The 21095-nt window shown below is 46.2% G+C and overlaps 1 protein-coding gene across 1 annotated transcript; it reads left to right on the top strand.

Annotated features, from left to right (window-relative positions):
* Positions 1-3656: 3656 nt before the first annotated feature.
* On the top strand, positions 3657-4586 carry LOC120846792 (the record flags this gene model as incomplete). Its single annotated transcript, XM_040218669.1, has 1 exon — positions 3657-4586. A coding segment is annotated over one exon (930 nt), but the record flags the coding sequence as incomplete, so codon positions are not given.
* Positions 4587-21095: the final 16509 nt, after the last annotated feature.

Raw genomic sequence — 21095 nt, 5'->3', positions numbered from 1 at the left:
CACTCATACCTTCTTTTATTGTTGAAACTTTGGTTTTATGGCGCAGTATCTTGCTTGGTGTAAACCATATCCCTTTTTGTGTTATACATATTTTCAGGTATTTTTTTTAAATGGTGAAGTGACTGTGATGTTGCATATTTTGATGACTTTATATGTTTGTAATGCATACATAACATTGTTTTTTGGTTAAACGTTCCCTGTTTCCATGTAAGTTTTCTGGTTTGTTTCATATTCAAAGGGTTGTTTCTGGCTTTTGAAAGTATCGTTACTATAACTATTATAGTTCGATAGTCCGGTGCTGGAAAAAGACTCCTTTTCAGATTTCCATTTCCACAATGTGTCAAAAGTACCTACAAGGTTGTTTTATGAGTTTTATTTATTTTTTAGAGGAAAATATTTTCAATATAAAATTGTATAATCAGGTTTGGAAAATAAAAGAATACAAACAATTGCCACCTGAGCACTTTGTCTTCATTATAGCCACTTTATATATATATATACACAGTATAGTTTTGGTTGTAATGTCCTAATGTTTTGAGCTTAATACACTGTTTATATCAAGTGCCCCCATACTTGAAAAGTGCCAACCTTTTGTTGTCAACAGAAAACTGAAAGATTTAAAATAATTTGATATCGGTGTACATGTTCCCCAAAAGCAGCACAAAAAAAAAAAGAAGAAACCTCGGCTATGCTAGTTGTTTTTGTTTCTTTTACAGGTACCCCAATCTTTTTTTTTTACACGAGTATAATTTAGGAGATTCTAAAGTGGAGCGAGCAGAGCGAATCATCGGTCACACGGTCAACACGGGAAAGTGTGCCGCCAGCGTTTGCCCGCTACAATTGTCACCTATTCTCAAGCACTAAATTTAAGTGACGAAAATAATCCCTGGAGAAGGGGAACAAGAGGGACAAAGGACAAACACAAATCTCCAAACACAGCTGGTGACTGGTGCGCGACCGAAAAGATCCGCCTGGTCCGGGTATCGAACCCGGGACCTCTCCATTACAGGTGGAGCGCTCTACCAATTGAGCTAACCAGGGGTTAGACATCAGTAGAGCAAACGGGTTTTATCAGCCGCCACCAGTCTAACACCAACAAGGGTGAAGCTTGCAATTTTAAGGTTATGATTATAATGCAATTAAATGCAATTAAATTCGTCATTCTTGTCCAGCTCGCTTGCACATTTGCATTTAATTGCATTATAATCAAATTTAAGTGCTTGAGAAATTTAAGCCCAAACATATTTCTAGGCAAATTAAAATTGTAGAAACTTGTGTGCCATTATTTATGGCAAAGTAAGTACATTCATACAAAAAGAACAATGAAATTTCAAACAAGTGAAAAATTATTGAACATATCAAATATGCTACACTGGGCTTTTCTGCTACGTCTTTGCCAGCTGCAGTCTCGTGGCTTGTGGTATTCAAAGAAACAGTTGCGTCGCTTGCTCAGACTCGGAGTTACAATGCATTTCGCGCACACAACCGTGCTAAATGTGTTCACGCTGAGCACACAGTTCCTGCATCGAAGTTGGTTGCTCGCCATAGTTGGAAGATGCCCAACCCCGTCTTTTCTAACGTCATCTTGGGGATGACTTGGCGTGAACTTCCTCTTCTTCATCGGAGGCGAAGGCAGACTGACCGGCCGTCCTTTTGGCGCATTTCCAGTAGAGATTGGGCTTTCTGATAAACTGGCAATGAAGGTTCTCAGCTTGAGTGGCCGCTCCTTCAGCTGATGGCTTTGGCGCCTGTGAATATTCCAGGCATTCACGACACAGATGAAGGTAGCATGATATATGAGGTACATGTACCAGCGCCTCGATCGAATTGTGTATTTGTACAGCGACACCTGATAATTATGCTGGTCGATCCCCCCCCCCCCCCCCAAAACTGTTGTACATACCAACAATTGCCGGGCGTGTGATGTCAATGTGGAGTTTGGTCTTCCGGTCATACCGTTTGACTTGCTGAATTGACTCAACAGAGACGACGTTTGACACTAGGGTGACAGCTTTCCTGTCAAACCAGCGAACTACCACAATTCCTTTGTCATTGTCAACTCTGTCATCATGTGAGCCTTGGCCAACTTTTCTCAGAGTCTTCTCATCTTGGAATTTGCAGTCTCTCAGCTGATTTTGCCTCAGAGTTCCAACGTACTGTATTCCTCTCGTTAGCCCTTCAACAAGGTTCAAAGAGCTAAAAAAATTGTCAGCTGCAACCTTGAAGTCTTCATTTGAACGTATTTCAGAGCAGATGCTCAGGACAGTATCACCCCAAGTCCAAAAATGTAGTTTTCTTTGGAGTGGCCTTGGTATACCTCGAACTGGTAAAGGACACCGGTTGTGCCTGCCCGTCCCCAAAGCGTGAAACCCCACGGCGTCGGTTTGTTTGGGATGTACTGTTTTAGCGAGCTCCTTCCTGTAAATAACACCATTATCACATCCACCGCATTGAACTCTTCTTGTTCAGTGCTCTAGAGGTTGTGCTGGAATAATAAAATCCAAAAGCGAATCTTCCACAACTTGTCCTCCTTCGCTTCTTTGGTGGTTTCCATGTTGTTTACAACATGCATGCATTGAATCAGCTTCAAGAAACAATTTCTCGACCTCTTGTCAGCGATAGGAGAATACCTTGTCCCATTCTCGCAGTAGCATATGACGTTCGTCATTTTGTAAGCCCCATTTTCAGGTATATTCTAATATACTGCTCCAGCTCTTGCAGAGTTGTGTCACGGAGCTGCCGTATTTCTGCGTACTGTACACATTTGTTTGCTCCACTAGCATAGTGAGCATAGAAGAGCATAGCATAGAGCATAGAGTGGGCATGGAAGCTTTGCAGCGATGAGGTGGCTTATGTTTTTCGTCTTGCCGCAGCTCCTGTCCGTGTCAGCGCGTGCGTCCCCTTCCAGCCGGCGACACGATGACGGCGCAGCTTTGCTCCGGTTTACGGGCCGCGAGCTACCATCCGCCACGCGCTCGTCGACCACAGTGTTGCCCGCTGGGATCAAGATCACAGAGGACCTCGCTCGTGCTATGCCATCAACAGCGACATCAACGGAAGCGCCTACGAAGGGACCCCCCCGGCTACAGCGCGCCAGTGGGCATGGAAGCTTTGCAGCGATGAGGTGGCTTATGTTTTTCGTCTTGCCGCAGCTCCTGTCCGTGTCAGCGCGTGCGTCCCCTTCCAGCCGGCGACACGATGACGGCGCAGCTTTGCTCCGGTTTACGGGCCGCGAGCTACCATCCGCCACGCGCTCGTCGACCACAGTGTTGCCCGCTGGGATCAAGATCACAGAGGACCTCGCTCGTGCTATGCCATCAACAGCGACATCAACGGAAGCGCCTACGAAGGGACCCCCCCGGCTACAGCGCGCCAGTGGGCATGGAAGCTTTGCAGCGATGAGGTGGCTTATGTTTTTCGTCTTGCCGCAGCTCCTGTCCGTGTCAGCGCGTGCGTCCCCTTCCAGCCGGCGACACGATGACGGCGCAGCTTTGCTCCGGTTTACGGGCCGCGAGCTACCATCCGCCACGCGCTCGTCGACCACAGTGTTGCCCGCTGGGATCAAGATCACAGAGGACCTCGCTCGTGCTATGCCATCAACAGCGACATCAACGGAAGCGCCTACGAAGGGACCCCCCCGGCTACAGCGCGCCAGTGGGCATGGAAGCTTTGCAGCGATGAGATGGCTTATGTTTTTCGTCTTGCCGCAGGTTAGTAGTCGTAAACCCTGCCACTGTTTTAGGTCGAATTATGTTTGCCTAGTTGTGCTTCCATGCCCCGGAGCTTTTATTGAATCTTTTAAAGCGTGTATTGAATCTTTCAGAGCTTTGTTGCTTTTGTTGTCTGGGGATGTAGAGAAGAACCCAGGCCCTATGAGCAAGCAACAAGAGGATGAATTCCTTGCGCTTGTGCAGACGGTCGCGAAACTTCAGAGTAGCCTTGCTCTTCTGCAACAAGAGGTAAACCTACTAACACAGAAAAACATAGAAAGCGTAAAATCTGCTTCCGCTCTGGAAGAACGCGTTATCAACCTAACAACTGAACTCGACTTACTAAAGCAGAAGGAAATTGGTAACGTCACACCTACCGAACCTCAGCTTACTACAGCTCTAAATGAACTTTCGCAGCTGAAAACTCGTTGTGACGACGCGGAGGGCAGATCCCGTCGTAACAACCTTCTATTTTTTGGCGTCACTGACACCGATAGGGAAACGTGGGCCCAGTCCGAGGGCTTGGTAACCGGCCTGTGTTCCAGTAACCTAGGCGTGAATATCGAATCAAGCAAAATTGAAAGAGCGCACCGCTTGGGAGCGTTCAATCCACAGAAATGTCGCCCTATAATTGTGAAGTTTTCATCATTTAAGGATAAAGAGGGCATTCTTTCGTCGGCATTTAAGCACAAAGGAACACGTGTAGCAATCAGTGAAGATTTTCCCATTTCTGTCCGACTTGCGCGCCGTCACCTTCTTGATTTTGCCAAGCCTAAAGGCACGACTTACAAGCTGCGTCACGATAAGCTGTTTTTAGATAATAAGTGTTTTGTATATGACGCCGCTCTCGGTGCCGTGAAGGAAAAAAGTGCATAGCAATGCCAGCGTTCATTTCGTTTTTCGTCACCCAATCAACCTGCAAAACGCCGTGATATCTGTAACGAACCTTCTTATCATTCTATTTTATTTACTAATATTAGAAGCTTGATACCAAAAAAGAGATGATGTAATTTCCTTGGTTGAGGGATGCAACGCAGATTTCCTTGTGCTTACCGAGACGTGGCTAAGCCCCGATATATCCGATACTGAACTTTTTCCTTTGTGTCCAAACTTTCGTGTGTATAGGTGTGATAGATCCGCTAGGAGGGGGGGGGGGGGGGGGGGGGTGGTGTGCTTTTAGCTATAAATAATCACATTCCGTCCCGGGTTATACCAATTCTTACTGACTTAGAAGTTGTATTTGTGTACGTCGCTACGACGCCCCCCGTAATAGTGGCTGTGTGCTATAGACCGCCAGATAGTGATAAAGAATTTGTTAACAAGCTATATAAGTGTATTTCTGAAATCACCACTAAATACCCTAACGCCTTTGTTACTCTCTTTGGTGATTTCAATTACCCGAACGTTGACTGATCTGCCCTCTCTTCTAGTTGCGCATTGTCTCAAGAATTTATAGACTTTTGTTTAGATTTCAACTTTACGAATGTTATCACTCAGCCTACTAGGATTACTAATCACTGTAGCAATATACTCGACTTGTGCTTAAGCCAAGACCCCTCACTCTTCAGTAACATCATATACTTACCCGGCATTAGTGACCATCTCGTCATCGATTTAACTCTCTCTCTCTCTCTCTCTGCTCCTCGTAGATCACATTACTGCAAATTCATTCGCAATTACGCGAAAGCTGATTACGCATCAATCAACTCGAACCTCGAAGATTTTTATCATACTTTCTCAGTTAACTTCTGGGAAAGAACGGTTAATGAAAACTGGACTCTATTCAAAGATAAAATGATTTACCTAATCGAACGCTTTATTTCACTGACCCGTATTATATCTGACAACACTAACCCTTGGTACAATAAAACAATTCATAGTCAATCCAATAGGAAAAAAAGACTCTATAAGCGGACTAAGGCTGTCAACACTACGGCTTCTTGGAACGCCTACTACGAATGCGCTAGGGCTTATAAATCAGCAATAAATCACGCCAAAACCAAATTCTATAGTATCGACCTCCCCAACATACTAACCACGAAACGAAAGAAGTTTTGGAAAATAATCAATCCGGCACTTTCACTTCCTTTGCAATTTGTAGATGACGACGGACTTCCGCTTTCTGATAAACACGGCGCTCTTGCTATTAATAATTTCTTCTGCTCCATCTTTACTAACGAGGACTTTCTAAATATTCCCGACTCGTGCCATTCCACTCACCCTCTCATGGATCCTATCGTAATTGACCGTACTGGAGTACTTAAGGCTATAGATCAACTAAAGGTGTCCTCCAGCTCCGGAGATGACCAAATTAACTCTAAGGTATTAATAAACACTAAACACATTTCTTCCACTTTCCTCTGCAACATATTCTCTCAATCTCTTAAACTCTCTGAAGTACCATCAGACTGGAAAGTTGCTAACGTCATACCCGTTCATAAAACAGGCGATCGCCAACTAATCAGCAACTATCGTCCCATCTCGCTCACCAGCGTTTCATGCAAACTCTTGGAGCACATTCTCTATTCTAACATAATAAATTTCCTAGACTCTCATAACCTCCTTTTTAAGCACCAGCACGGATTTCGCAAGTCCTACTCATGCGAAACTCAGCTAACAGCATTTCTAACTGACGTTTACTCAAATTTCGATTCCAATGCTCAAACTGACGCCATCTTTATTGACTTCTCCAAAGCATTTGACAGGGTCCCTCATCAACGTCTTTTAATGAAACTAAGAAATATTAATCTTCACCCCTCAGTAGTCAATTGGATTTCTGAATTCCTTACTAATCGCACACAGTACACTTCTATTAACAATATAAAATCTACCACAAGCGCAGTATCGTCTGGCGTCCCTCAGGGAAGCGTTCTTGGCCCCCTTCTTTTTTTAATCTACATTAATGATCTCCATCATTGCATCACTTCTGAAGTACGTTTGTTCGCCGATGACTGTGTCATATATAGACCCATTCATTCACGCCACGATCAGCTAACCTTGCAAAACGATCTCCAACTTATAATTCAGTGGTTTCATAAATGGCAAATGGCTTTAAACTATAATAAATGTAAATCGCTATCTTTTTCCCGCAGTTCACATGTTCTATCCTCCTCTTACCACTTTTCTGGCATCCCAGTAACTGCTTGTTCATCGTATAAATATCTAGGAATTCATCTGACATCTGACCTGTCATGGACCACTCATATAACAACTGTGATCGCCGATGCTAACCGCACTCTCGGATTTCTTCGCCGTAACCTCAGACAAGCTACATCCCCCGTAAAACAACTAGCTTATACTACCTTGGTCAGAACTAAACTAGAATTCGCTTCTTCCATATGGTCACCGTGGCAGGCATACCTAACTAACAACCTGGAATCCGTTCAAAGCAGGGCCCTCCGTTTTATTTATTCCGACTATTCCCCATACGCAAGCATATCAGGACTTCGCCAATCAGCTAACCTTGACACTCTTTCTCACCGCCGCAGGGTGTCTCGTCTTTCTCTTCTTCATCGGATCTTTTATTACAACAGTCATCTCAGACAAAGTTTGTTATCACCTCCTTACCGCATTTTCCCTCGTCTCGACCATTCTTGTAAACTCCGTCCGATTTCATCGTCAACCGTCACTCACCAAATGTCCACTCTACCATTGGCCATTGACGACTGGAACTCACTGCCTGACGTAATTGTTACCTTATCTGATACTAAGAAATTTTCTGCAGCCATTAGCTTATTTTTTCTAACCCATAACTAGATTACAGCGTGTTTTTGTAGATAAATTGTTTTGTTACTTGTTTGTTTTTTAAGTGTTCACTCCCTTGTGTAATGCCCACTGGGCCTTCAAGGAATAATAAATGATGATGATGATGATATCGGTCCTTGGAAACTGGCGGAAAAGGAACAATGGTGAATCTATGGCATACGGCTCAAAGAATACTTTGGAAAATTCAGCATGACTGTTTTGGAGCAATTCCTTTCGCCATTTGTTGTATGGACGAGAAGACGAAGCTACAGATGATCCGAAGGAATTTTTTACGGTTTCTTCATCATCACTTGTCTCGGAGGGCTCAGCCGCGGCGGGGGGACTAATTTTCGTCACTTTCCGACAGATCACTAAAATCGCTGACATCTTCGCCAGCGACGATGTTGTTCAATATGTTCCTAACTTAGGAACCTAAAATTAGAAGGAAAAAATCAATAAAAAAACGATTAAAACGTGTATTATTCAAAGCTTTACCAAGAAAACGTATCAGAATTGGTACAAAAATTGTGCCATCAATTACGACCCACTGTATCGAAAATTCTACGCAGAAATTTGAAGCAACGTTACTAGGCGGACGGGACTCAAAAACAACAGCGAACGGAATAATGTGGTTGCGCAACACTTTCTGAGCAAAAAAAAAAAGAAAGTGCCGATTATAGGACGGCTTACTGTTTTTCGAGTAAAATGACGCCGACGGTATGCCTTCGAGCGCTTCGAGCGAGCTGCTGCGTGCGGCCATCTTGCTCTAGCTGCCAACGGCAGCCTGGCGGGGCCTTGCTGAACTACCCAAATCGGAAAACTCTGTCAGCGTATCAAAACCGATACTGCAGGCTTTGGTCTTAGCCATAGAGTTATTACAATAATAACGCTATGGTCTCAGCTTCACGCAATTTATTGTCACTTTTTGAGTTATCAAACTCCACGTAGCAAATATGATACGCTGGGCTTTGTGGGGTATTTAACAACACAAGACTAAGAATTATGTTACCTCTAGCCGATTACTGACTAGGAATGCAGATATTATTGTAACCCTTGCTGCTATTACACGCGCGGAACGAGCATGGGGCTACATGGCATTAGTAAGCTTATCACTGCGTGAATCTGAAACCGAAACTGATCGGGAGCATGCCATGTGGTGTTACTTTAGCCGATTACTTTCATATCATGTTGCCTTTCAAAGCGTTAGATTAAGAGAGGTGTCTAGCCGGCCAATCTAAATACTCAGAACAACTGTATACTAATAATACTTGCAGATACTTTTTGTATTCATCAACTAGACAGCGGCAGTCACCTGCCTAATCCTTGTCAGAACCGGGTAGGGCATATATACGAATCGGGTCGGTTGGTTGGTCAGTGTAGAGAGTCGCGGTGGTGTCGTGTTGCAGTTGCTTGTGCCTTGTTGTACTGTTCATATGTATGTGCCCGTAAGAGTGTTCGGTATCGTGGTTGGTGTGTTGGCGCATGAGTTGTCATAGGTGCAGTACATACGTAGTTCAAGAGCCTCAGGAGAGTTAGTGAATGTAGAGCATTTTTTTAGTGCATCTTGCGGTTACTACTACACCTCCTAGGTGGCGCAAGCTGCCGCCTGATTCAATAAGCCAAGTGTTGTGAAGTCTTGTAGCTATTGACTACAAACAGCTGGCTACGGTCCAGCCGTCCAGGCTCTGCGGTCCACTGGGCTCCCTACGTGCCTCTCAGATTGAAAACAATCGTAATAATTGTTTCACTCGGCCACCTAAATTATTGTTCTGTGTCGAAGAGCTGTGAAGTGCAGGCAGCAATGGATAACCACGTCGGTTGAGGTAGGCCCAAACAAGAAGAGATAGGGGAAAAAAAAAAGAAAGAATGCGGGGCGTTGGTGCGAGTTGAACGCCTCCCGTCGTGTCGACGAAGGTGCCCAGCGATTCATCGCCGCAAACGACAAGCATACGTTGTCTTCAATAAAGTCAGCATACCCATTCCTCGCGTTACGATTTCTTTTTTGAGCGTTCTCCGCCGGCGGTAAAAATACAGTCAATCTAGCGAGATGCCGTCGGGTGCAATCGCGACGATTCCGGCAAACACGCTGCCGTCCTCCCCGCTAATAGGTACGGTACCGGTGTCTAAGGACGGGTGTTTAGTGTGTCTGGTGGCGCCTGGAAGACGTCGAATAGGCGTATGCGCCCTATTCTCTAACTCAGCCGAAAAGCCGTGCTGTTCGCTAGGCCTTACCGGGGAATCCGAGCCTCGCTAACCGTCCGCCATGTTGCTTTTGGGGGTAGTCAAATTTCACTACCTGCTTTTTGACTACGTGTGGAGTCGTCATTTTTACCCTAGGGGTCGTTATATTTGGGACAACTTTTTACCACCCCAAAGGTAGTCACCTATGACTACCTTTTTTTTTAGAGTGTACACAAGGATGACATCGGTCAGTGGTACTGTTTACCGATATATATTAGATCAAGGGTATTGATTGCTTACATTTTTCGTCTGAAGTTACACACGCCTTTTAATTATTTGTCAAATTTTAACCCGAACGAGTTTACTTAAATGTAAAAACAGAGGCAACCTGGAGAGTCATCTCCATGGCTACTCGTCACGACACAACACAAAAAATACGACAAACACGCGCAAGTTTTCAACCGTCGCTCAGGAATTTATTGCACAGAGTTACTGGCACATTCGCCGTTCCCTTCGCTCAACCAGGAAGATTATTTTGCAACAGACAACCAGCGTCGGTGAGCCAGTTTGATCTCATAAAAACAAAAATAACGGGCAAGCTAAGTAGAAATGGTGAACTTTCAACAATAAAGAAACTCGAGACTAAGAATAAAAAGCGGACAACACACCAAAGGGTCCAAACTCGGCTACGTCCCCAAAGGGTCCAAACCCGGCTACGACCCCAATGCCCTAAAGGTGTGCACACACAACAATCCTCTGTCGTTCACAGCCTTCAGATGTACACAGAAACAGCCGAGGCCCAACTCCATACAATAGTATATTCACCCTTAAAGGGACACTGACAGGGTATTTATGCTCGCCGAGGTTTTTAGTTGTGCATGGCATATGGGAGCCCAACTACCCAGAACACGATTTACGGATCGAAATTCGGTTTCTTTCCGCCCGAACACAGCCGATCAAGAACTGGCCGGTTCGAGTCTCGCTCACTCTCTTTTCCGTGGTCACGGGCCGTTTTCTAAGGTTTCGACGCGACCACCAAATTTAATCAAAGTCGTTAGTCACTGAAGGCACACACTCACTATTAAAAATAGAAAAACGAAATATGAAACCCATTTTTGTCGCTTCTAAGAAACTGAAAATACGTTGATTGAAAAAAAAAAGTTCCCCAGAGAAGCGGAAGCATTCTGTGCGTGCGCCGTTTCGCGTATCGTGGGACTCGCGGGGACGGCGATGACAGCGGACGATGGGCGTGGGACCTCTACTTCAGAGCTGTCACTCGCGGTACGGAAAGAGAAATTTGGGACCGATCAAAAGAATTTGTATTCCTCCCGTACGACACGCCCAACCGCCAAGCCGATTTGCACGAAGACGTCGCCGAGCCGTCGCTCCTTTCTCGTGGCTGAAGATATCGCTCGCGCAAACGTCAAGCACTAGGTGTGTACTTCGAGTTGAATATGCACGAGTACGATTTCTTTACTAGGTGCGAATGTCGCCAATGCGTGGTGCTTCCCGACTTCAACCCGGGAGTGCTTTTGCTGGAGGAAAATTGGGAGCAAACTTTCCAACCTACAGTTTACCGGCTGCATTATTACTGAGGAAAGAGTTCCCCCAGTAGCTCAGTGAAAATACGTCCGCTTCACACGTGGCAGGACCTGGTTCAATCCCCAGTGATAGTGTACCTTTTTTTTTTTCCACACATTTTGCGATGTTTACATTTCTTTTTTTCTACAATTACCACTGAAGAAACAAACAAAAAATATCACAAACAAATGTTGTGGACGAAACGTCGCTGAACTAAATGGTATGGAATTTACTTTTTGACACCTACGAACTTAATGAAATCACTTTCCACAATATATAAGGTAGCGTCCGCTTGTCGAGGTGCCCGTAACTGTTCTACAGGAATTGCAGCCAGCCATTGGTCCCGGTCCCGTTGAACTTTCAGAAACTCTGTCGCACAATGTCACTTTTTTTTGGGAGGCAGGACATGTGAGCCAGCTCTTCACGCAACAACTTAAGTGTATTCTTTTCGGAGCCGATCACGGAAATTCACCACGGGCACTCATTACTCATCTCCAATTCCTCAATGACCGAAACAATTATCATCTTGAAGTACAGAACAGCGAGCGGAACAAACATAACTGCAAAAGAATCGCACGGCAAAAAGTTCCCGCTACGCCGCCACGCATGTCGTCTGCTACGCAGAGGGGAAAAAAAAGCGCGCGGTCAGGTGTAGCCACGTGACTTCCGCCACTCACTCTCCCCTCTCCACTGCTCCGATCTCCGTGCGCGGGTTTCGGTTTCGGTTTCGAGCAGTTGCGTCTTTTTGCTTTATTAACAATATACGCTACACTGTTGCAAAAAAATATTTGGGTAGTCCTCCCACACCGTAATAAAGCGCCTGGCAAACAAATGGAAAAAAAACATTTTTGGGTGGTATCAGTGTCCCTTTAAGCTGACAGTGGGGTGGGCGATACACGCTCGCAGGCACAATCCGCTGCAACTTCTACACCACATGAAACCGCTCTCTGCGCGTGGGTATTGGCGGGACAGAGATCCCGTGGCGACAGATGAACGCATGACTAATCCAACGAGCACTAGCTTCTACCGCACTGCAAGCTTAGCGGTGAACAAAGTATAGACTGGTTGACTAAAGGTCACCGATTGCCAGTACATTTGGGCTATATATTTCGTTTCACCTCACAATGAACTGAAGCAGACGCTACAAACTATCGGACCTAATACAGCACTGTGTACGTTCTACGTGACTATACACTCCGCCCTAAGGTCACCCGAAACTCCCAAGGCCTTAGATTAGCTCCGACGGGTTGTATATTTTTAAGGGTGCTTCTCGCTTGACGCGGGTGCTTCTCGGCTTGACCACGCTTTGCGGCATAAAAGTTCGAGCCTTTGAGCCCCGTGGAAAAGTTTCCAGTGTAGGCATCGTGCTCAACGTTGACATCGCTCTCTCAGGCACCGAGATCGTCGGAGCGCTACGGTCAAGTGTAAGCATCCGTTGTGTTCGTCGGCTTGGAAACGTCAAGCACAGTTCGCATTGAGTTTGCATCTGCCACACTTCCCCAACACATCTACGTTGGCTTGGTCCGGCATGAAGTCGACCTGTACGTTAACAACCCTCTGCAATGCCACCGATGCGGGCCTTTCGGTCACGTTGCGGCTGGCTGCAAGAGGAAGTTGACTTGCCTCCGTTGTGCGCAGCCCCACGCAACTGCGCAGTGTGACGCCTCTGACCTCCACTGCGTAAACTGCAACAAGTCGCATGAAGCAACGTCTCACATATGCCCGTTCTGGCAAGCCGAGCGCACCGTGTGCCGCTATCGCTGCGAGAACAACGCGCCGTTTGCGCAAGCACGAGCAGCATTTGACAAGCCTACAGATGCGCAGGCTGTGCTGGAAGCACAAGCTGCACCAGAAGTCGTCGGCTCTTCCCCGGAACACCCACAGAGGCGAAGACATTCGCGACGACGCCAGATGCAACAAAATTGCGCTGATAAGTCGACCTCTTCACCTCTCCCCGAGACATCAAGTGCCGTAAACATCGATCCAGGTACCACGTCGGTCCCCATGTCCTCTGTCAACGAAAACGAGAAACGAAGCTTCAAAGACGTACTGTGCAGCAGCTCTAGAACGTCGGCTCCTCAAGTGCAAATGCGGCCTACACCGAAGCCTGCACAGGAACTCCCAGACACCGCACCGAAAATCGCAGATTCACGTCCGCCTCAAATTTTCTCCGGCTCCTCTTCGTTCTCTAGCATCGTTCGCCAGATATTCATTGCAGTACGAGAATTTTTACCATTCATAAAGTACTCATGGGCAGACAAGTTACTGCATTTCATTGGACTGATAGAACCTTTAATCGAAAGCTTCCTGCGATGAAGGTCCTTATCATGCTTAGCATTATCATAATGGCAGTCTGTCCCTCTATTTTACAATGGAATGCCCGCAGCATCGCCTCTAAACTACCTGAGTTGCAATATTATCTTGCCTCTACGCTAGTGCCTATACTTGCAATCTCGGAAGGCCGGCTCCCACCTGCATCTCGAATTCAGCCATATGTTCATTATGGAAGTGCCGTATCTGACCCAAACAGCCTGTCGCGAGCTTCGGTTTTTGTTCACTCCACCATTCAACAAGCTGCAGAAGATGTGTCACATCTGTGTACCGAAACAGCAGAGTTCGCGGCTTGCACTGTCATATTTGGTTCTTTTAGGATGACTATTGTATCCGTGTATATATCTCCTGCGGGTCGCTTCGATGCGAAGAGCATTCAAATTTTACGTCGACAGTTCCCCGGTTCTCTGCTTCTATGTGGAGACTTTAACGCGCATCACCCTTTGTGGGGTAGTAAACGCACGACGCCGCGGGGCACATCTCTTGCAGACGCCATTGAATCTACAGACTTGGTGCTCTTAAATGATGGCTCTCCAACATTTTTCGGCCATCGCGGGAAGCCTAGCGTCCTCGACCATAGTTTCGCCTCGCCCGATCTTGACGTATATTGGTCGCTGGACGTGGACACGCGCGGAAGCGATCATCTCCCAGTTTTGATGAGTATACCCAGGGTGGGCCGCTTGCCGCGTCATCTGTACCATGTAACCAATTGGGACCTGTTCCGGAAAAGTCTTCTGTCTCTCGATCCGTCAGAGGATATCCTTAAAGCAATTCCAAGCTGCCTCGTTCAATCTACAACAAAAATCACACTCAGAGTATCGCAACCTAGCCCGGACTTGAAATTTCTTCGTCTTCGGGCAGCTCGCCGTCGTGCCCAGCGCCGTGCGCTCCGCTCTGGCAAGATCGCCGATTGGGTTGAGTGTCGCCGTATAACGTCAGCCTTACGCCGGCACACCCGAGTACTTCGTCACAGACAATTTCGCCAGTTCTGCTCGTCACTGACCCCATGTACACCGAAGCCGAAGATCAATAAAGTGCTCAGAGGTATGAGTGGATCTCCGACACCTCGAGACGTGTTCGTTGCTCTTAGTTTAAAAACTGGCTTGGCATTATGTCAACTCGCCGACGAATTTGCGATACGCTTTGTCGTTGCTCCACGTCCTGTAAGGTCATCGCGGCCCCTCTCGCTGACTGGCCCATCGCGAAGTCCGCAGAATCTGGACCACCCCCTCATCATGTCAGAACTGGAAGCTGCTCTTCGAAGATGCCAGCGTCACAGCGCTCCCGGGCCTGATCACATAACATATCAAGCATTACGAAATCTCAGCTCTCAGTCACGCAGCTCCTTACTCGAACGTCTAAATTCAGTTTCGTCTTCGGGTGTGATCCCTCAAGAATGGAAACACGCATTAGTAACACCCCTTTTAAAGCGCGGCAAGCCCTCCTTGGAGTCGTCATCCTATCGCCCGATATCTTTGACATCATGCGTTGGCAAGCTTTTAGAGCGCCTGGTCCTTATACGCCTTCAGTGGTTCCTCGACGATACTGAAGCTCTTCCCCCTGAGCTCGCAGGATTCAGAAGCGAACGTTGCACCACTGACTGCATTGCGACTCTCACGTCAGCATTGGAAGACGCCCGCTCCCAGGGACTTACAGGCTTGGCAGTATTTTTAGACTTGGAACGCGCATTTGACTTTGTTCCCCATCATGTTGTTCTTGCGTGCTTGAGACATCTTGACGTAACGGGAAGGATGTTAAGATATTTCGAAGACTTCCTGAACGGCAGGACTATCAGTGTCTGCCTGGGAACGTTTGAAGGTGCTGTTCGCCCACTGCTGCGGGGACTACCTCAAGGTAGCTGTCTAAGCCCGACACTCTTCAACGTCGTAATGGCAACGCTACCACTGTGCATGGACTCATCACCTCATCCTAGTGGTATGATAACTTATGCTGACGACATTTGTTTGTGGGCTTCCCATTCCGATGACAACCTCTCTTATTCGTAGGCTTCGTGGCCTTGATTGGGGACCAACTCCTCGAGCCCTAACTAACGTGCATCGAGCGCTGAACCTGTCTCGAATTCTTTATGTCGCGCCGAACTTGCCCCCCCCCACTCGCTCTCTGTGGGATCAGCTGGAACGACGTCATCGCGCTGGACTAAGGATGGCCCTAGGACTCCCCTCTTACTCTCGAATAGAGGCAACGTGGATTGAGGCCCAGGAAATGCCAGTATCTTTGCACGCTAAGGAACGGGCTCTTCGCCATCTGGTTCGACACGCCCAGTCGAGCAGCGGTGGTTCTCTTTACGAGGATATCCAACGGCGGCACTGTTCTCGTTATGGCAGACACTGCAACACTTTGATAGAGGCGCTCGGATCTACACCACCTGTTCAGCGTTCTCCAGCCGATTCACCGTGGAGTGAGCATCCATTCACCGTATATGATGACATCCCTGGCTTTCATGGAAAATCACAGCATTCCTCGCTGGTCAGCCGCGCCTTGACGGAAGACGTCCTGGCGTCCCGCCACGCTTCATTTAAGATCATATTCACTGATGGCTCTGTTAATCTCATTAACGATTCCGCGTCCGCGGCATACCATATCCCATCAGAAGACCGTTCTTGATCAGGACGGCTTGATCACGCAGTTTCATCGACTACGGCCGAGCTTTGTGGAATTCACGCAGCTCTTCTTTATATCTTGAAAAGGCCACCAGGAAACTGGCTGCTCGCAACGGACTCCCAGTGTGCAGTGCAAAGCATTCGAAGTGGCAGAGGCGTTAATGCCAACATGACTCGTGATATATTTAACTTGGGACGTCTACTTGTTTTCCGAGGCTGTAACATTTGAGTGGAATGGATACCTTCACATGTTGGCATTCTTGGCAATGAGAAGGCGGACCAACTGGCTTCCAACGCTCTGCTCCTACCTACTGCTACTTTACAGCTTCCGATCCAGACTGACTCAAAAATAGCAATCCAAACCTGGATACAGCATAGACATGCGGTTTCAAGAATTGCAGCGCATGACCCGCCTCCCCCGGCATGTACGCGGGGCTTAACACGCAAGTTTGCTTCCCTTCTTCACCGTCTTAGATCAGATTCCGCTTATACAAACGTTAACTTGTACCGGATCGGAAAAGCGGCCAGCCCTAATTGCCAGCACTGTGACCAACAAGAGACAATTGAACACATATTTTTTAAGTGCGAACACTACGCATCCGAACGAATTGAATTCTTGAACTGCCTGAGAGGGCTGGACATTCCTTTCACGCTCGAAGCTACATTATTTCCGAAGAGACCAACTTCCACGTGCATACGGCTGAGAAAATTTGTGTTTTGTTTTTTGGGCGCGTGCGAACTACTCTCAAGACTGTGACTGTGACGTGTAAGAAACTTTAGAATGGTAGCCTATAGACGCTTTACACACGCGCCAGATTACAGACGCCATTGCCGACCTTCTGTTGTCTTACCGAGACATCAAACCACTGAAGCGGGCTTTGACGAGCCTCTACAAAGGCAAATGATGGGGAAAAAGACACCGTCGTATCTAAAATGCCAGTAACCTGTCCTCCTGTGGTAATGATGGAACAGAGTGAAAAATATAAGCGAAAACAAAAACTGAAGGGCGGTTATGGCGGCGCCCATGCACAGCTGCTGTAAAGCGTCTATACTTCGTTTCGCCATATCTGCGGGCGGGGCCGGGGCTGAGAGCGCGGGACCAGCACTTTTAGCGCTTCTCCCCAGCTCGCGTGCTCGAGCAAAGCCTGAGCGCGGGGAGCTTTCGTGCTCGCGCTTCCAGCTTTGCCTTCGCTCGCACGTGGGGTGAAACGAGGTATAGTTAGGTCGATATAAGTACTCTCATTATTTATTTTGTGCTTGCTGGTGCGCGCTATGGGGTTCTGTCGTGTACAGCATTGTTTGAACATATGTCACAGTTCGTCTTAACGGCCCTAATCATTTTTTTTTTTGCCCGCGAAACGTGTTTAGTCATTATTTTGCTAACGCTTCCCTCGTCATCCCCGGACCCCTTCATCACCATATTTTCCCTTCCCTTTTCCCGCATTCACCCTCATCAACCTACAATAACCCAGGCCCGTGAAACGTGCCCACCGTGAGTGAGGCAAATGTCACGTCTGGTAAACAACACAACCAACCAACCAACCAACCAAGGGTATTGTTCTACGCTATGTGGAGTGTACAAGAAGAGTTTTCTTTTAAAAATCGCTCATTTATAGTGTTGTTGTTTCCCAGTGTGGTTGACGAGCACAGAAATGGTGTTGTTTATTTTCCCTAGGGGTGGATAAACAAGGAGTTTTTAGAACATAGCATTACATTCCAACTGCTAAAATTGTGTTACATTTGGCAGAAGATTAAGACCAAAACAAGCTAGAAATCTTTCGGAGTGTGTTCAGAGCGCTGAGCATTGAATCAATTAATGTTTTCCCGATAGAAAACTTTGCAGAATTGTAATATGGTAGAAAGTTGGGCGAGTTGGTGGCACATGTTAGACTTTTTCTTCAAATTCGCAGAATTGCTCTTTCTCAGCCAAAAGTGACACGGCGGGCTATCCCGTGATCGGCACTTGCGGCCAAACGTCAATGTGACAAGATATTGTCACGAATGACAAGGTGAAAAAAAGAATAATTGGAGAAACTGAGACGAAGTATTTCTTGCGTCAGCTGGGCCATGAACGATGATCCACTGTCTGAGAACAGAAAACTTCGGGAGCGCCTACGTAAGTCGGACGCTGTCCGAAGCAGAAAGAAATTACTCCACGACTGAAAAGCCACGCGCTCGCGAAATATTGCCACGCGCTTGCACGGCGACGCGCGTGGCAATATTTTGTCACCAGCAGTTAATGAGTTAGAGCATTAGCCAATTCAGATGTCATTACATAACTTTTCAAATGTGACAACAATGGTGCACTGATGAGCGTGAAAGCCCATCTCAGGCCTCCAAGACTAATTTACATGAAAACCTAATTTTTTGGTGAATCAGCTACCACTTCACCACAAAAAAGGTATGCTAACACACCAATAGTGCGCCAACAATAATCAGATGCCCCGCTTTATCTGGCATCAAATAGAATTTACACGAACACATTCATAGCGTCACAGGCAATCATGTGTTAATTCCATCAGTTGTAACACGTGCCTACCTGAACAAGTCTATTCCACATCGTCGCCGAATCTGGTAGAAATACTTAATGAAAAAGTATTTCGCCTTCACATCCGTGCAACTTCTGGACACTGCTAAAATTACACTTGCGAACAAGCGCAAAGGAATGTTCCCAGCAGACTTGCAATTATGTGGATCCAGTACAGCTGGGGCATGGCGACCTGATCCCAACAGACAGCAATACCTTGATCCTATATCTCAAGAGCGTTGAGATGAAGCTTCTTTACTTTTTTTCTAGGGCTTGTGAAGTCAGTCCTATTATTTTGTACTCTAAAATTACTTTTCCTTGGCTATAGAATTTTACCAACTTATCGATGGATTAACGTAGACGTTCGGGCTAGTTGGTGTGCAGTCATAATTAAAACAAAACAGCGCAAATACGGGGACAAAAAAGGGACAGGGCACCTTGTCCTGTCAATTACCTTACTTCGTCGTCGTCTTTGCGCTGTTTTGTTTTAATTATGAAACTTATGAAGGTCATTGATTATTTTCTTCAGACATGAAATTGAGAATGTTTGAAGTGCATCGGGCAAAGCCAATGCGAACCCTTATCTGCACCTTAACTACCTTCCAAAGTTGATTGTTTTACAACAACTTGCCAGCCTACAGAGGGGCTTGGAGATTTTTCGTATTTTCCACCGCACACATTTTAGTACCGGTAGTCCCAAAATAAACCAAAAGTCTAGCTTTCTCACAATGTGAAATTGAGGTGACAAAAAATATTGTTTAGCGTAATTATTTTTATGCTGCCACTGCGTCACTCCTACACACTCACTAGAAGGCTCTTACCTTCTAAGAAGCACTTAGCTTTCAAATCAAATACTGATTCTACGCTGCATGCAAGAAATATGAGTGTTTCATGGGCTTGAGCAATAAAACCAACCTCCTTTTGCTTGCATTTCTGCCTTTAGGTTGTTGAAGTTGCAGTAGAAAACACCTAAATGCTGAAATTCCGGATGTCTTTATGTTAGAGGCTCATAGAAAATCTGAATGCATACCCTATGAAATGTCAATGGACAGGATTGCAGTGATGCAAGCAGCATTTGAGCTTTTGTAGCAGGTTTCGTAGCAGGCAAAATATTGGTTTGAAGTAGCCACTGGTGATTTCGGAGCAGATGGCAACATTTGTTAGCACAACACTTGAAAATTAAGTGATTGCAGCACTAACTGAGTTCATGTTTTATAATGCTTGAGAGTTCCTCTTTAGTACTGGAGTATATCGCCTGCTTCTTCCGCAGGAGTTGTGGTGACGTCAGAACGACACCGAGCTCTGATTGGCTTTTGAGTGGAAGGATAGATAGTGGGTAGACCTCAATGCTAAATGCCTTGAGGTTTACCCACTATTTTTTAATCAGCCAATAAGAGCTTGGCGTTAAGACAACATCGCAACCTCTGTGCAGGAAGCAGGCGAACTTGCGCTCTGCCTTACTTATTACCTTTTTTGTAATGAAAATGAAAAAAAATAGGGCACGAAAGGAACACATAGCCCTCTTATTACAAATAAGGATCTGGTCAGGGTAGGTTCTGTTGAATATACAAAGTAGACGAGGGCAACGGGCAGCACGAGCTCGTGAGCTCAGGACACTAAACGAGTGCAGCTCGACGATAAACGGATGCTGGCGTCAAGGAGCGGTCTTAGTCTTTCTTTCATCACAGGCTCCATTTGCAATGGGTACTAAAAAGTTGCTGAGAATTAATCATAACTCACTTCAGTTGTAATAAAGCATCTCTGCCCTCCCACTTTTACACCCGATAATTTATCCTGTGAACATAATTTATGTAAAAGGCCAGTACAAACCTGCACATTCGCTAAAATGTCTATCAATAAAAATACATCCCCCAAGTCGTATGAACCTACCAAACTCAGGACCCCAATTGCAAAAACAACCAACCACACGTATTATGAAAACCTATGCTCGTGTTTTAGACGTGACACTGTTCTTTAGCGGTGTTGGAAACAGTGTGGAGTCAGATATCGCTGCTCCTTTGACTGACAGCTGCACGGGAGCAACTTTGAAGTCCGTATTTATTTAAGCATAAACCCGGGTGTTTTTTTTTTTCTTTACACAGTTATTTTTATGTTCTTTTTTTTTTTTTTAGAGATCAACCTAACATTAACACTAAAGAAGGAAAACCTGTAATATTACAGAGCATAATTTCCGAGTCTATCGTGCTAACCCAGGAGCTCCTCCGTGCCAGCCACTGCTCCTAGCACTCCGCTGAAAAGCGGTGAAGTTCGACGCACATGCGCTTGCGAGAGGCGGTGAGGCGGCACTGAGGCATGTGGAGGACATGACAATCAAGTAATCTCATCAGGAGTACAAGAACCTAGTTCTGTCTTATCACAGTAGTCGCCATTCTACTATTA

The sequence above is a fragment of the Ixodes scapularis genome, unplaced genomic scaffold (genome assembly GCF_016920785.2).
Source record: "Ixodes scapularis isolate PalLabHiFi unplaced genomic scaffold, ASM1692078v2 PGA_scaffold11__112_contigs__length_91849675, whole genome shotgun sequence".
NCBI lineage: Eukaryota > Metazoa > Arthropoda > Arachnida > Ixodida > Ixodidae > Ixodes > Ixodes scapularis.
The sequence above is the reverse complement of the archived record's forward strand: the minus strand, read 5'-3'. Positions and strand labels throughout refer to the sequence as shown.